The sequence below is a fragment of the Prunus dulcis genome, chromosome 4, assembly GCF_902201215.1.
Source record: "Prunus dulcis chromosome 4, ALMONDv2, whole genome shotgun sequence".
Taxonomy (NCBI): domain Eukaryota; kingdom Viridiplantae; phylum Streptophyta; class Magnoliopsida; order Rosales; family Rosaceae; genus Prunus; species Prunus dulcis.
Window position 1 is genome coordinate 5866738 of NC_047653.1, and position 15888 is coordinate 5882625.

General features: G+C 38.0%; 1 protein-coding gene across 1 annotated transcript; it reads right to left on the bottom strand.

Annotated features, from left to right (window-relative positions):
* Positions 1–323: 323 nt before the first annotated feature.
* LOC117625177 lies at positions 324–15562 on the bottom strand. The gene is made up of 34 exons (XM_034356783.1): positions 15421–15562; positions 15225–15349; positions 14842–15104; positions 14662–14758; positions 14400–14570; positions 14213–14317; positions 13392–13460; positions 13205–13296; positions 12460–12541; positions 11779–11944; positions 11583–11707; positions 11200–11462; positions 11020–11116; positions 10758–10928; positions 10571–10675; positions 7381–7449; positions 7197–7288; positions 6452–6533; positions 5771–5936; positions 5575–5699; positions 5192–5454; positions 5012–5108; positions 4750–4920; positions 4563–4667; positions 3742–3810; positions 3555–3646; positions 2814–2895; positions 2104–2269; positions 1909–2033; positions 1526–1788; positions 1346–1442; positions 1088–1258; positions 900–1004; positions 324–521 (listed from the first exon to the last, which is right to left on the bottom strand). Exons 1-34 carry the CDS (start codon positions 15560–15562, stop codon positions 423–425), a joined length of 4512 nt encoding a protein of 1503 aa, XP_034212674.1. The 3' UTR covers positions 324–422.
* Positions 15563–15888: the final 326 nt, after the last annotated feature.

Here is a 15888-nt window from a genome sequence, read left to right on the forward strand (position 1 = left end):
CTCATGAACTATTTAGAAGTTTGTTGTGGTTTGTCTTATCTTTAGGTTATTTTATTTCTATTTAGCTTTTGGCTTTCAATACGAATTTGATGTTTCTGTAGTTACGCGGCAAATCTGCATTGCAGGTTTGAGTACATGTGCTTCTAGTTGCATAATCGAGGATTTTAGTCAAATTTTAGTTGTGCTTGATTCTCTTCAGATCAATTAAATATGTTGTACCGTTTTGTTTTACTCATCGTTACTTTGTACTTTCATTTTTTTATCAATAAAAACTAATCGTTTATTCTAAACAAAATATGCAACAAACAGGACCACTGTTTCATTTGAATAGAAAAGGAACATTGTTTGACAGACGGACAAGACAGTTGGGACTTCCAAGTAATTAACACTGTGCACAAACTTAGTACTATGAACGGCCATAATTACTTTAAAAGGTGCATAAATTGGTTGAAACCATGAACGACAATCGCCATAGTAGCCCACGGAGGAGGCAACCAGTTGTTACTCTGTTTGTAAGCCTCCTGAGAATACAAAAGCAAACAGCATCATACATACGTTTGCAGGATTAGATTGAACTTCTAAACATAAACATCGGTTAAAAATATTAGGATGCCGGGTTTTCTTTGTAGAAAAACAAGAATACATAAACTTGCCGTTACCAAGTCAAGAATTAGCTCATTTTCCAATATTGAGTGTTTCGTTCCGGAACTTCATTCTTTTTTCACTACTAAACCAAATCCAATCTACATGAATAAGAACTCCACCCCAAATGTCATGCACAATGCACACATCATATTTCAAAGTTTCTACGACTACTTGTCCATTGCATTTCCAAGTACATACATCACTAGTTAGATCTCCATAATTCAAATCCATACAAAAGAAGTTATAAAATATACCTGTGCTAAAATAGCTTCAGTGACACTAAACTCAGTCTCTGTTTTGAACTCTCCCCACAGGGACTTGCACTGCGCTGGAGTAATTAAGGTGTCATTTGAAGAAACCTAGTTCAGAGTTAACCTTTAATAAGAAACCAGTTTGATGATAGAAAACTTATACAAATGAACCAAAATCCATAAAATGGTACCTCTTCCCAGGTGTTTGAGGCAAGAAGGTATGCAGAAGCTCCTATTCTCCTATCTTGTGAAGATGAGACAGTAACAGTTCCATCCATCAGAGAAGAAACGAGAACTTTTTCAATATTATCTGGCTTCTCATCCAAGCGGATGGCAGCCATGATTGACAAAAGGTTCAAAGCCTGCAAGAAATATATAATAAAAGACATTAAAATATCACTTTAACACAAAAAGGCAGATTATTCTTTCACAAAGTTCCCAATGATTACTGCAGAGCGAGCATCCTTGGTAATACTTCTGATGTCTTCTTTATCAGTCCAAACCCGAGGCATTGAATCACTGTCACAATTGAAGACTCCGAAAAACCTGAGAAATGTTAACATAGATGATGAGCAACCAAAATGACAAGGAAAAAAGAAGAGAAAATATATTGACAACAAGTCCTCTACCGATCCTTCATGTGGATCATAATTTTTGTGGCCTCTTCTCTTGCAACTTTCTCCACCACATTCCTTGAGTAATCCCTTAAATGTTGCAACATTTTGGCAATTGTTTCTTTGTCCAACTCAAAATCGGAAATTGCAGTTGAAAACTTTGATATTGCAACTTCAGTTTCACGATTAAGTAGTTTTCTTATTGAACCCCAAGTGTCTTTTCCACCAGTTTCAAGTAGAGCCTCTACTGGTCCAGTTAAAGATGCAGACAGTTGTCTCTGCAAAATTAAAGGTTATTTTCGTTAAGAAATTTGAGTAACAACATATTATCAACACAACTTTAAAAGTATTCTAAGTCATATAATACCCAAGATTTTAATAGATTATTATAAGATTACCTCATAATTGAAATTCAATTCTAACAACTTTGCACTACAAATGGATGATGCATGTGCATCTATATCATGTTGAAGTTTTTCGCGAACTCTTGAAGCATCCCAATTAGCTTGTTGTATGGCAACATCTGAAAGGAGAAACATGTTAAGGAGTACTAAAAACAAAGGTTTTGTTTGGTGGACAAACATGTTAATTACCTGCACATCCTTTGTCAAACTCAAGTATAGAAGACTGAGTACAGGTACGAACAGATAAAGTAAATCCTTCTCCTTTGTTTAACGATTGTTCCAGTCTCACTTTAAAATCTTCAAGCGCTTTAGAATGTACATGTCCCAGCATGGTCGTGTACGCAGGGTAAACGAACTGGAAAATTAAGAGTAAAGGGAGATTTAAACTAAAATAAGCATGATAACTGACATTAGTGGCTGTTATGAATTCTCAAAACCCACCACACTAAATCCAACCCACCTTTTAATAAGTTCTGGTTTAAAGACAATCTGAACTATAAACATCAACTATAAACATCAGGCAATGCTACTTTCAAGTCATAACAAGGAAACTCCATTTCTCAATTCAAGTTCTCAGAGTGAGCTTTGTCAATCTAAGCATTTGGTAACTAATTAGAAGAAGTCATGCTTCGTTAATGATGTTTTCCTGCACATTTTACAACTTTTAGGGCCACATGAGGGAGAAAGTTTAGGCTGCCAATCGTCATTATCATGCCTTTCATTTTGAGATGGGTTCCTGAGACCCGAGTGTGTAATGTGGTATTGAAAATAATTTAGAGGCCACTAAAACTTAAAAACCACTACTAATCACAACCTCCTTATTTCCAAGGATTGTCTAAGCAACTGAAAACCTAACTAAAATCTCTGTTAAATTAGAGAGACGAAGAGAGTAGCCATACATCTAACGCTTTTGACTCCAACAGTTGTCGTTTTGAGTTCCTTGCACCTTCGTCAAAGTAGATGGTGGCCTCTGTGTCATATCTATGATGCACAAGCAGGATCAAGACATACAAATAAAGTCATAACTGGAAACAATACAAGCCCATAAACACACTAACAATAAAAACTTCAATAATGCATAGAAAGCACACACACAAATAAGCAGACACATACACATTTAAGAATCTGTTCACAAGGAAACACTATGTACTTGCTCGTTTTAGTGGTTAGGCAAAAAAACAATGCACACGTAGCATGCGAAAGAGTGAATTGAACCTATTTGAATAAGTGGTCAATCCAACAGACAATGTAAAACCACTATGACTATATGGTAATAGTAGATGTATGGGCTCTAATAGCATACATTTTGGAAACATAAAATTGACATACCCTATGCTTAACTGGTATTTGGTTTTCCAAATCTCCTTTTTTTACAATGAAACAAATGATGAACAATACTTCATAAGTTTTTTTTCTTAAAGAGCAAGATTAAACAAAACAAAATTGGTGCAAAGTACAATGCTTGCTAAAGGGAAAAAGAAAGGAAACATAGTTTTTCCTCTTCTACTTAGATGTTCCACCAAATCCCCCTCCCTTCATAATTTCATTTATATGAAAATCATGAACATAGATAGTTACAACCACTCCCTGTTCATTTTTAGAATTTTGAACTCACATATTTAAACCAGAGTGTAACTTACTTAGAAAGATAGGTGCTTAAAATGGAGCTGAGCCTTTTACCAAAACCTTGTACGGGGCCAATTTGGACAGCTTCTTCCAGTGCCAACCAATCCTAAATCATGTTCATCCAAGGAATAAGGAATGAGCAATGAAACCTTCTCGGTCATATTAAGCATAAGCATCTAAAAAATGGAGATAAATGAGTACCTCATCGAGGATCAATTGACTGAATTTCTGGTTGGCTATCTCTTCACACCGAGCAGTAGCAGCCATAACCTAGTTAAATCAGTAACAGAATTACTTATGTATATGTTCTATGCGTATGAGAAGCAAAGTTTGAAAACGCTAAGGCCTAAGCAGAGGCGTTTTACCTCTCGTGAGAAACATAGGATGTAAGCCTTTTATGCCTTTCAAGGCGTACTAAAAATATGTGAAAAATACATATTCTAGTGAAAAATACCATGAAAAAAAAATATATAGTTAAAAAATAATCAATTTTCATTTAGAAGGAAAAACACCAGACAAGACTTAGCTCATTTGTCAATATTAAGGACTTATGTGGGAATGCATCTAGAAAGGCTAAAAGCGCTTCTGACAGTGGTTGGCAAAAATTTTGGAAGTTCTTTAAGTGCTTTTCCAAGAAGCACTTGGATATTTTTTTTTTTTTTAAAGCGCTTATGAGCATAGAGAAGCAGTTCCAAATGAGCCGTAAGTGTTTCCATATGTTCCATAACCTCATATATAAACGAAGTTTCTTTTATTTTCACTACCAACCAAATCCAATCTACATCAATAAGAACTCCATCCCAAATGTCATACACAATGCAACCAACCTATTCCCAAGTTTACACTACTAGTTGCCGTTGCATTTGCAAGAAAATACACCAATATTTCATATCTCCAAAATTTATATCCATGCAAGAGTTTTAGGAAAAACAAAATCCATTTATTCTTGAAGGAGCACTGCTTAAATGAAAATGAAAACATACTGAAGTTAAGCGTAAGGTAAGAGAAGTTATAAAACGTACATGTGCTGAAATAGCTTGAGTGACACTATTCTCAGTCTCCGCTATGAACTGTCTCCACAAGGACTGGCACTGCACTGGTGTAATTAAGGTATTCTTTGAAGAAACCTAGTTCAAATTAACCTTTAATAAGGAACCAGTTTGATCAGATAAAAAGTTTACAGATAACGCAAAACACATTAAATGGTACCTCTTCCCAATTGCTTGAGGCGAGAGGGTCTACAGAGGCTCCGATTTCCCTATCTTGTGAAGATGAAACAGTAACAGCTCCTTCCATTAGAGAGGAAAAGAGAACTTTTTCAATATGATCTGGCTTCTCATCCAAGCGGATGGCAGCCATGACGGACAAAAGCTTCATAGACTGCAAGAAAGATAGAATCAAATAAACTAAAGTAAAACGTTAACACAAACGGACAGATAACTATTCTTCCATAAAAGTTCCCAATGATTACCGCAGAGCGAGCATCCTTGGTAATACTTGTAATGTCTTCTTTACCAGTCCAAACCCGAAGCGTTGAATCGCTGTCATAATTGAAGACTGTGGAAAACCTGAGACATTTTAACAGAAATGATAAGCAATCAAAATGACAACGAAAAAAGAAGCGAAAATATATTGACAACAAGTCCTTTACCGATCCTTCATGTGGATCATAATTTTCGTTGCCTCTTCCCTTGCTTTTTTCTCCACCACATTCCTTGAGTAATCCCTTAAATGTTGCAACATTTCGGCAATTGTTGCTTCGTCCAACTCAAAATCGGCAACTACAGTTGAAAACTCTGATATAGCAACTTCAGTTTCACGATTAAGAAGTTTTCTTATTGAAGCCCAAGTGTCTTTTCCACCAGTTTCAAGTAGAGTCTTTACTGGTCCAGTTAAAGATGCAGACAGTTGTTGCTGAAAATTTAAAAGTTATTTTCGTTGAGAAATTTGAGCGACAACAAATTATCGACTTGACTTTAAAAGTATTCTCAGTCATATAATAACCAAGATTTTAATAGATTATCGTAACATTACCTCATAGTTGACATTCAATTCTGACAACTTTGCACTACAAACGGATGATGCATGTGCATCTATATCACGTTGAAGTTTTTCGCGAACTCTTGAAGCATCCCAATTAGCTTGTATTACGGAAGCATCTGAAAGGAGAAACATGTTAAGTAGTACAAATAAACAAAGGTTCTGTTTGGTGGACAAGCGAGTTAATTACCTGCACATCCTTTGTCAAACTCAAGCATGGAAGAGTGAGTACAGATACGAGCATATGTAGCAAATCCTCTTCCTTTGTTTAATGATTGCTCCAGCCTCACTTTAAAAGCTTCAAGCGCTTTGGAACGTACATGTCCCAACATGGTCGTGTATGCAGGGTAAACAAACTGGAAAATTAAGAGCAAAGCGAGATTAGAAGTATGATAATTTGCATCAGTACGTGGCGCTGCTATGAATCCTCAAATCAAGCTCACCGAATCCAACCCACTGTTTAATCAGTTGGGTCTAAAGACAAAATGAACTATAAAGATCAGGCAATGCTACTTTCGATTATTGCATAACAAGCAAGCTCCACTTGTCAATTCAGTTTCTCAGAGTGATCTTTGTCTCTTTCAGGTTTTGGTAACTAATTACATGGAGTCGTGCTTCGGGAATGATGTTTTGGTGCACATTATAGAACTTTTTGATAGGGGGCCTGAGGGAGAAAGTTCAGGCTTAATTATCATGCCCTTCATTTTGAGATTAGGGACACGAGTAATGTGGTATTGAAAATAATTTGGAGGCTCCTAAAACTTAAAAACCACTACTAGTCTCGACCTCCTTATTTCCAAACATTGTCTAACCAACTGAAAACCTAACCAAAATCTCTGTTAAATTAGAGAGACGAAGAGAGTAGCCATACATCCAACGCTTTTGACTCCAACAGTTGTCGTTTTGAGTTCCTTGCACCTTCGTCAAAGTAGATGGTGGCCTCTGTGTCATATCTATGATGCACAAGCAGGATCAAGACATACAAATAAAGTCATAACTGGAAACAATACAAGCCCATAAACACACTAACAATAAAAACTTCAATAATGCATAGAAAGCACACACACAAATAAGCAGACACATACACATTTAAGAATCTGTTCACAAGGAAACACTACGTACTTGCTCGTTTTAGTGGTTAGGCAAAAAACAATGCACATAGCACGTAGCATGCGAAAGAGTGAATTGAACCTATTTGAATAAGTGGTCAATCCAACAGACAATGTAAAACCACTATGACTATATGGTAATAGTAGATGTATGGGCTCTAATAGCATACATTTTGGAAACATAAAATTGACATACCCTATGCTTAACTGGTATTTGGTTTTCCAAATCTCCTTTTTTTACAATGAAACAAATGATGAACAATACTTCATAAGTTTTTTTTCTTAAAGAGCAAGATTAAACAAAACAAAATTGGTGCAAAGTACAATGCTTGCTAAAGGGAAAAAGAAAGGAAACATAGTTTTTCCTCTTCTACTTAGATGTTCCACCAAATCCCCCTCCCTTCATAATTTCATTTATATGAAAATCATGAACATAGATAGTTACAACCACTCCCTGTTCATTTTTAGAATTTTGAACTCACATATTTAAACCAGAGTGTAACTTACTTAGAAAGATAGGTGCTTAAAATGGAGCTGAGCCTTTTACCAAAACCTTGTACGGGGCCAATTTGGACAGCTTCTTCCAATGCCAACCAATCCTAAATCATGTTCATCCAAGGAATGAATAATAAAACATTCTCAATCATATTAAGTATAGGCATCTAAAAAACGGAGATAAATGAGTACATACCTCATCGAAGATCAACTGACTGAATTTCTGGTTGGCTATCCCTTCACACCAACCAGTAGCAGCCATAACCTAATTAAATCAATAACAGAATTACTTATGTATATGTTCTATGTAACACCCCGACCCCAAATTTTCCCGAATTTAACCCGTAATTAATTATTTAATTATTTTAGGGTATTTTAGTCATATTTTTAACCGGAGAGAGTTTGGGACCGTGACTTGTATTTTTGGATAGGTCTCACTGAGACGAGTTCGTAGACATGTAGTGGGCCCAATTCGGAGTTGGAACGAAGAAGTTACGAGCAAAACAAGTTCAGTGGCATAACCGTAAATATTTCGAAATGGGATTTTTTATAAAAATCTGATTTTTCCCTCTCTCTCTCTCTCTCTCCCTGCGCAGAACAGCCCCCCCCCCCCGAGTTACTGTTCACAGCGGCGGTTTTTGGGCCGCCGCCGCCGCATCCGGCCACCACTTGGGGTGGCACCGGTCCCAAAAGAACCGTGCCATCCTCCTCTTTCCATCCCGACCAATCTCAGCCACCGGAACCACCTGTGCTCGCCGGAAAATGCAAAAATCCGACCGAATTTAACCCAAAATTCAAGGAGCTCGATCTCCCTCCTCCGGCCGCCATTTCTGGCGATCAAGGTATGAAAATTCATCCTCTCTTCATGCTCTAGCTGATGGTTGGGTAGGAATTGATCGATTCGTAGCGTAGGCAATTTGATTTTCGAATTGAAATTCGGCCGAACTTCGGCCGCCGTGTTTGGCCATTTCCGGCCACTTTTTGGGGGTTGCCCAAGAACAAAAGTGGCTCCAAATAGGGTGTTATACCTAGGGTAGGAGTTTGGAGCCGTGGTTTTGAGATTTTCCGGCGAAGCGTTATCGCTTTGGGCACCCGGTCTGCCCGCGCGTGTGGCGGCGCGTGGGCGAGGTGGGCGGCGCGTCTCTGTCCAGTTTTGAGGTCCTCGTGCCGTCACGAGCGCGTAGGATTTCGCGGATCTCAATTCGGACATCGTTTGACTATCGAACGGATATCGCCTATTGTGCGTTATCCGGGTTCGATAGGTTGGGACCGTTGGATGGACCCAAATTTAATATATGTTAAACTAGGTATTTCTAGGATCGTGTAGGAATTCACGGATGGTGAATCGGAGCCCCGGATGTTCCGATTTAATATTTTAAAGTTTATCTTTTATATTAACCGTTAGATCGTGCGATCGTGAGCGATCCGACCGTCCGATCTGAACCAAACTGGTAGGACGAGTGTCCTATAATTTATAGAGCCCATAGGAACTTTCGGATCGGAGTTTGGAGGTCGTGGTCCCCGTGGGCCCGTTTGACCAGGGTTAGGGTAGTTTGACCCTTGGTTGACCGTGAGTCTCCCGAAGTAATCTCACCGTCCTAGGGGGATTATCGGGTACTAGACTATTGTTGGGGCTTACGCAATATTAGAATTAAAATATAATTATATGGTTGTACAAGGATACAACAGAGTCTAGAATGTCAGTTGGAGTGCTATATGCACTACCTTAAATACCTCCCCGGATTTTGGATTAACTACTAGCACTACCAAGTGAAAGTCAGGTCTCGCGTGGCGTAGGTTATCCGGCGTTGAGACAGACCCCATACGTGGCGTTGGTTGTACCGGCGTATGGGGAGATATGTGATATTATGTTCAGGTCTCACGTGGCGTAGGTTATCCGGCGTTGAGACAGGCCCCATACGTGGCGTTGGTTGTACCGGCGTATGGGGAGATTTGTGATATGATGTTGAGGTCCCGCGTGGCGTAGGTTATCCGGCGTTGGGACAGGCCCCATACGCGGCGTTGGTTGTACCGGCGTATGGGGAGTTATGTGATATGACGTGCAGGTCTCGCGTGGCGTAGGTTATCCGGCGTTGAGACAGACCCCATACGTGGCGTTGGTTGTTCCGGCGTATGGGGAGATATGTGATAGTATGGCATGGTCGCACGTGGCGTAGGTTATCCGGCGTGTTGACAGACCCCATACGTGGCGTTGGTTGTACCGGCGTATGGGGAGATTTTGTGTAATACAGAGAAAGGAGTTGAGGTATCACTTGAGTGTGGAATTAGGTTTTATGGAAGAACTACGTGTGGCTTGATCCCTCAGTGAGGGTACGTAGGCAGCCTAAGGTTATTAGGTGCAGCCGCAGACTAAATATTAGTCATAAAGGGGTATTTGAAATTGTTGGTAGTTGGTTGAGAATTATTGGAAGGCCGAAGGGCATTTGCATGAATTGCATGAAATTATATTGTGCATGCTGCCAGTTGAGAATATAAATTGTGTTTTCATGCAGGTATAAATTTTGGGAAATGTCCAATTTATAGGGGCGACTCTGCCAAAATTTCGGCAGAAAGTCTCGGTCTTTAGTAAGTGGGCCCGGCATCAGAGTGATGTCAGGAATTCCAAAGGGTTCGTCTCGGGTTTTTGGGAAAATTCGGGGCGGGTCCTTTCATTCTATGCGTATGAGAAGAAAAGTTTGAAAATGCTAAGGCCTAAGCTGGTGCGTTTTACCTCCCGTGAGAAACATAAGATGTAAGTTTTTTATGCCTTTCAAGACGTACTAAAAAGATGTGAAAAAAATATATTCTAGTGAAAAATACAAGGAAAAACAAATATATAGTTAAAAAATAATCAATTTTCATTTAGAAGGAAAAGCACCAGACAAGACTTAGCTCATTTTTCAATATTAAGGACCTACTTGGGAGTGCATCTAGAAGGGCTAAAAGTGCTTGTTTGGCAAAAAATTTAGAAGCGCTTTAAGTGCTTTTCCAGGAAGCATTTGGAATTTTTATTTAAAAGCACTTTTGAGCAGAAATACTTCCTAGAGAAGCTATCCCAAACAAGACATAAGTGTTTCCATATGTTCCAGAACCTCATATATATACGATGTTTCTTTTATTTTCACTACTAACCAAATCCAATCTACATCAATAAGAACTCCATCCCAAATGTCATACACAATGCAACCAACCTATTCCCAAGTTTACACTACTAGTTGCCGTTGCATTTGCAAGAAAATACACCAATATTTCATATCTCCAAAATTTATATCCATGCAAGAGTTTTAGGAAAAACAAAATCCATTTATTCTTGAAGGAGCACTGCTTAAATGAAAATGAAAACATACTGAAGTTAAGCGTAAGGTAAGAGAAGTTATAAAACGTACATGTGCTGAAATAGCTTGAGTGACACTATTCTCAGTCTCCGCTATGAACTGTCTCCACAAGGACTGGCACTGCACTGGTGTAATTAAGGTATTCTTTGAAGAAACCTAGTTCAAATTAACCTTTAATAAGGAACCAGTTTGATCAGATAAAAAGTTTACAGATAACGCAAAACACATTAAATGGTACCTCTTCCCAATTGCTTGAGGCGAGAGGGTCTACAGAGGCTCCGATTTCCCTATCTTGTGAAGATGAAACAGTACCAGCTCCTTCCATTAGAGAGGAAAAGAGAACTTTTTCAATATGATCTGGCTTCTCATCCAAGCGGATGGCAGCCATGACGGACAAAAGCTTCATAGACTGCAAGAAAGATAGAATCAAATAAACTAAAGTAAAACGTTAACACAAACGGACAGATAACTATTCTTCCATAAAAGTTCCCAATGATTACCGCAGAGCGAGCATCCTTGGTAATACTTGTAATGTCTTCTTTACCAGTCCAAACCCGAAGCGTTGAATCGCTGTCATAATTGAAGACTGTGGAAAACCTGTGACATTTTAACAGAAATGATAAGCAATCAAAATGACAACGAAAAAAGAAGCGAAAATATATTGACAACAAGTCCTTTACCGATCCTTCATGTGGATCATAATTTTCGTTGCCTCTTCCCTTGCTTTTTTCTCCACCACATTCCTTGAGTAATCCCTTAAATGTTGCAACATTTCGGCAATTGTTGCTTCGTCCAACTCAAAATCGGCAACTACAGTTGAAAACTCTGATATAGCAACTTCAGTTTCACGATTAAGAAGTTTTCTTATTGAAGCCCAAGTGTCTTTTCCACCAGTTTCAAGTAGAGTCTTTACTGGTCCAGTTAAAGATGCAGACAGTTGTTGCTGAAAATTTAAAAGTTATTTTCGTTGAGAAATTTGAGCGACAACAAATTATCGACTTGACTTTAAAAGTATTCTCAGTCATATAATAACCAAGATTTTAATAGATTATCGTAACATTACCTCATAGTTGACATTCAATTCTGACAACTTTGCACTACAAACGGATGATGCATGTGCATCTATATCACGTTGAAGTTTTTCGCGAACTCTTGAAGCATCCCAATTAGCTTGTATTACGGAAGCATCTGAAAGGAGAAACATGTTAAGTAGTACAAATAAACAAAGGTTCTGTTTGGTGGACAAGCGTGTTAATTACCTGCACATCCTTTGTCAAACTCAAGCATGGAAGAGTGAGTACAGATACGAGCATATGTAGCAAATCCTCTTCCTTTGTTTAATGATTGCTCCAGCCTCACTTTAAAAGCTTCAAGCGCTTTGGAACGTACATGTCCCAACATGGTCGTGTATGCACGGTAAACAAACTGGAAAATTAAGAGCAAAGCGAGATTAGAAGTATGATAATTTGCATCAGTACGTGGCGCTGCTATGAATCCTCAAATCAAGCTCACCGAATCCAACCCACTGTTTAATCAGTTGGGTCTAAAGACAAAATGAACTATAAAGATCAGGCAATGCTACTTTCGATTATTGCATAACAAGCAAGCTCCACTTGTCAATTCAGTTTCTCAGAGTGATCTTTGTCTCTTTCAGGTTTTGGTAACTAATTACATGGAGTCGTGCTTGGGGAATGATGTTTTGGTGCACATTATAGAACTTTTTGATAGGGGGCCTGAGGGAGAAAGTTCAGGCTTAATTATCATGCCCTTCATTTTGAGATTAGGGACACGAGTAATGTGGTATTGAAAATAATTTGGAGGCTCCTAAAACTTAAAAACCACTACTAGTCTCGACCTCCTTATTTCCAAACATTGTCTAACCAACTGAAAACCTAACCAAAATCTCTGTTAAATTAGAGAGACGAAGAGAGTAGCCATACATCCAACGCTTTTGACTCCAACAGTTGTCGTTTTGAGTTCCTTGCACCTTCGTCAAAGTAGATGGTGGCCTCTGTGTCATATCTATGATGCACAAGCAGGATCAAGACATACAAATAAAGTCATAACTGGAAACAATACAAGCCCATAAACACACTAACAATAAAAACTTCAATAATGCATAGAAAGCACACACACAAATAAGCAGACACATACACATTTAAGAATCTGTTCACAAGGAAACACTACGTACTTGCTCGTTTTAGTGGTTAGGCAAAAAACAATGCACATAGCACGTAGCATGCGAAAGAGTGAATTGAACCTATTTGAATAAGTGGTCAATCCAACAGACAATGTAAAACCACTATGACTATATGGTAATAGTAGATGTATGGGCTCTAATAGCATACATTTTGGAAACATAAAATTGACATACCCTATGCTTAACTGGTATTTGGTTTTCCAAATCTCCTTTTTTTACAATGAAACAAATGATGAACAATACTTCATAAGTTTTTTTTCTTAAAGAGCAAGATTAAACAAAACAAAATTGGTGCAAAGTACAATGCTTGCTAAAGGGAAAAAGAAAGGAAACATAGTTTTTCCTCTTCTACTTAGATGTTCCACCAAATCCCCCTCCCTTCATAATTTCATTTATATGAAAATCATGAACATAGATAGTTACAACCACTCCCTGTTCATTTTTAGAATTTTGAACTCACATATTTAAACCAGAGTGTAACTTACTTAGAAAGATAGGTGCTTAAAATGGAGCTGAGCCTTTTACCAAAACCTTGTACGGGGCCAATTTGGACAGCTTCTTCCAGTGCCAACCAATCCTAAATCATGTTCATCCAAGGAATAAGGAATGAGCAATGAAACCTTCTCGGTCATATTAAGCATAAGCATCTAAAAAATGGAGATAAATGAGTACCTCATCGAGGATCAATTGACTGAATTTCTGGTTGGCTATCTCTTCACACCGAGCAGTAGCAGCCATAACCTAGTTAAATCAGTAACAGAATTACTTATGTATATGTTCTATGCGTATGAGAAGCAAAGTTTGAAAACGCTAAGGCCTAAGCAGAGGCGTTTTACCTCTCGTGAGAAACATAGGATGTAAGCCTTTTATGCCTTTCAAGGCGTACTAAAAATATGTGAAAAATACATATTCTAGTGAAAAATACCATGAAAAAAAAATATATAGTTAAAAAATAATCAATTTTCATTTAGAAGGAAAAACACCAGACAAGACTTAGCTCATTTGTCAATATTAAGGACTTATGTGGGAATGCATCTAGAAAGGCTAAAAGCGCTTCTGACAGTGGTTGGCAAAAATTTTGGAAGTTCTTTAAGTGCTTTTCCAAGAAGCACTTGGATATTTTTTTTTTTTTTAAAGCGCTTATGAGCATAGAGAAGCAGTTCCAAATGAGCCGTAAGTGTTTCCATATGTTCCATAACCTCATATATAAACGAAGTTTCTTTTATTTTCACTACCAACCAAATCCAATCTACATCAATAAGAACTCCATCCCAAATGTCATACACAATGCAACCAACCTATTCCCAAGTTTACACTACTAGTTGCCGTTGCATTTGCAAGAAAATACACCAATATTTCATATCTCCAAAATTTATATCCATGCAAGAGTTTTAGGAAAAACAAAATCCATTTATTCTTGAAGGAGCACTGCTTAAATGAAAATGAAAACATACTGAAGTTAAGCGTAAGGTAAGAGAAGTTATAAAACGTACATGTGCTGAAATAGCTTGAGTGACACTATTCTCAGTCTCCGCTATGAACTGTCTCCACAAGGACTGGCACTGCACTGGTGTAATTAAGGTATTCTTTGAAGAAACCTAGTTCAAATTAACCTTTAATAAGGAACCAGTTTGATCAGATAAAAAGTTTACAGATAACGCAAAACACATTAAATGGTACCTCTTCCCAATTGCTTGAGGCGAGAGGGTCTACAGAGGCTCCGATTTCCCTATCTTGTGAAGATGAAACAGTAACAGCTCCTTCCATTAGAGAGGAAAAGAGAACTTTTTCAATATGATCTGGCTTCTCATCCAAGCGGATGGCAGCCATGACGGACAAAAGCTTCATAGACTGCAAGAAAGATAGAATCAAATAAACTAAAGTAAAACGTTAACACAAACGGACAGATAACTATTCTTCCATAAAAGTTCCCAATGATTACCGCAGAGCGAGCATCCTTGGTAATACTTGTAATGTCTTCTTTACCAGTCCAAACCCGAAGCGTTGAATCGCTGTCATAATTGAAGACTGTGGAAAACCTGAGACATTTTAACAGAAATGATAAGCAATCAAAATGACAACGAAAAAAGAAGCGAAAATATATTGACAACAAGTCCTTTACCGATCCTTCATGTGGATCATAATTTTCGTTGCCTCTTCCCTTGCTTTTTTCTCCACCACATTCCTTGAGTAATCCCTTAAATGTTGCAACATTTCGGCAATTGTTGCTTCGTCCAACTCAAAATCGGCAACTACAGTTGAAAACTCTGATATAGCAACTACAGTTTCACGATTAAGAAGTTTTCTTATTGAAGCCCAAGTGTCTTTTCCACCAGTTTCAAGTAGAGTCTTTACTGGTCCAGTTAAAGATGCAGACAGTTGTTGCTGAAAATTTAAAAGTTATTTTCGTTGAGAAATTTGAGCGACAACAAATTATCGACTTGACTTTAAAAGTATTCTCAGTCATATAATAACCAAGATTTTAATAGATTATCGTAACATTACCTCATAGTTGACATTCAATTCTGACAACTTTGCACTACAAACGGATGATGCATGTGCATCTATATCACGTTGAAGTTTTTCGCGAACTCTTGAAGCATCCCAATTAGCTTGTATTACGGAAGCATCTGAAAGGAGAAACATGTTAAGTAGTACAAATAAACAAAGGTTCTGTTTGGTGGACAAGCGTGTTAATTACCTGCACATCCTTTGTCAAACTCAAGCATGGAAGAGTGAGTACAGATACGAGCATATGTAGCAAATCCTCTTCCTTTGTTTAATGATTGCTCCAGCCTCACTTTAAAAGCTTCAAGCGCTTTGGAACGTACATGTCCCAACATGGTCGTGTATGCACGGTAAACAAACTGGAAAATTAAGAGCAAAGCGAGATTAGAAGTATGATAATTTGCATCAGTACGTGGCGCTGCTATGAATCCTCAAATCAAGCTCACCGAATCCAACCCACTGTTTAATCAGTTGGGTCTAAAGACAAAATGAACTATAAAGATCAGGCAATGCTACTTTCGATTATTGCATAACAAGCAAGCTCCACTTGTCAATTCAGTTTCTCAGAGTGATCTTTGTCTCTTTCAGGTTTTGGTAACTAATTACATGGAGTCGTGCTTCGGGAATGATGTTTTGGTGCACATTATAGAACTTTTTGATA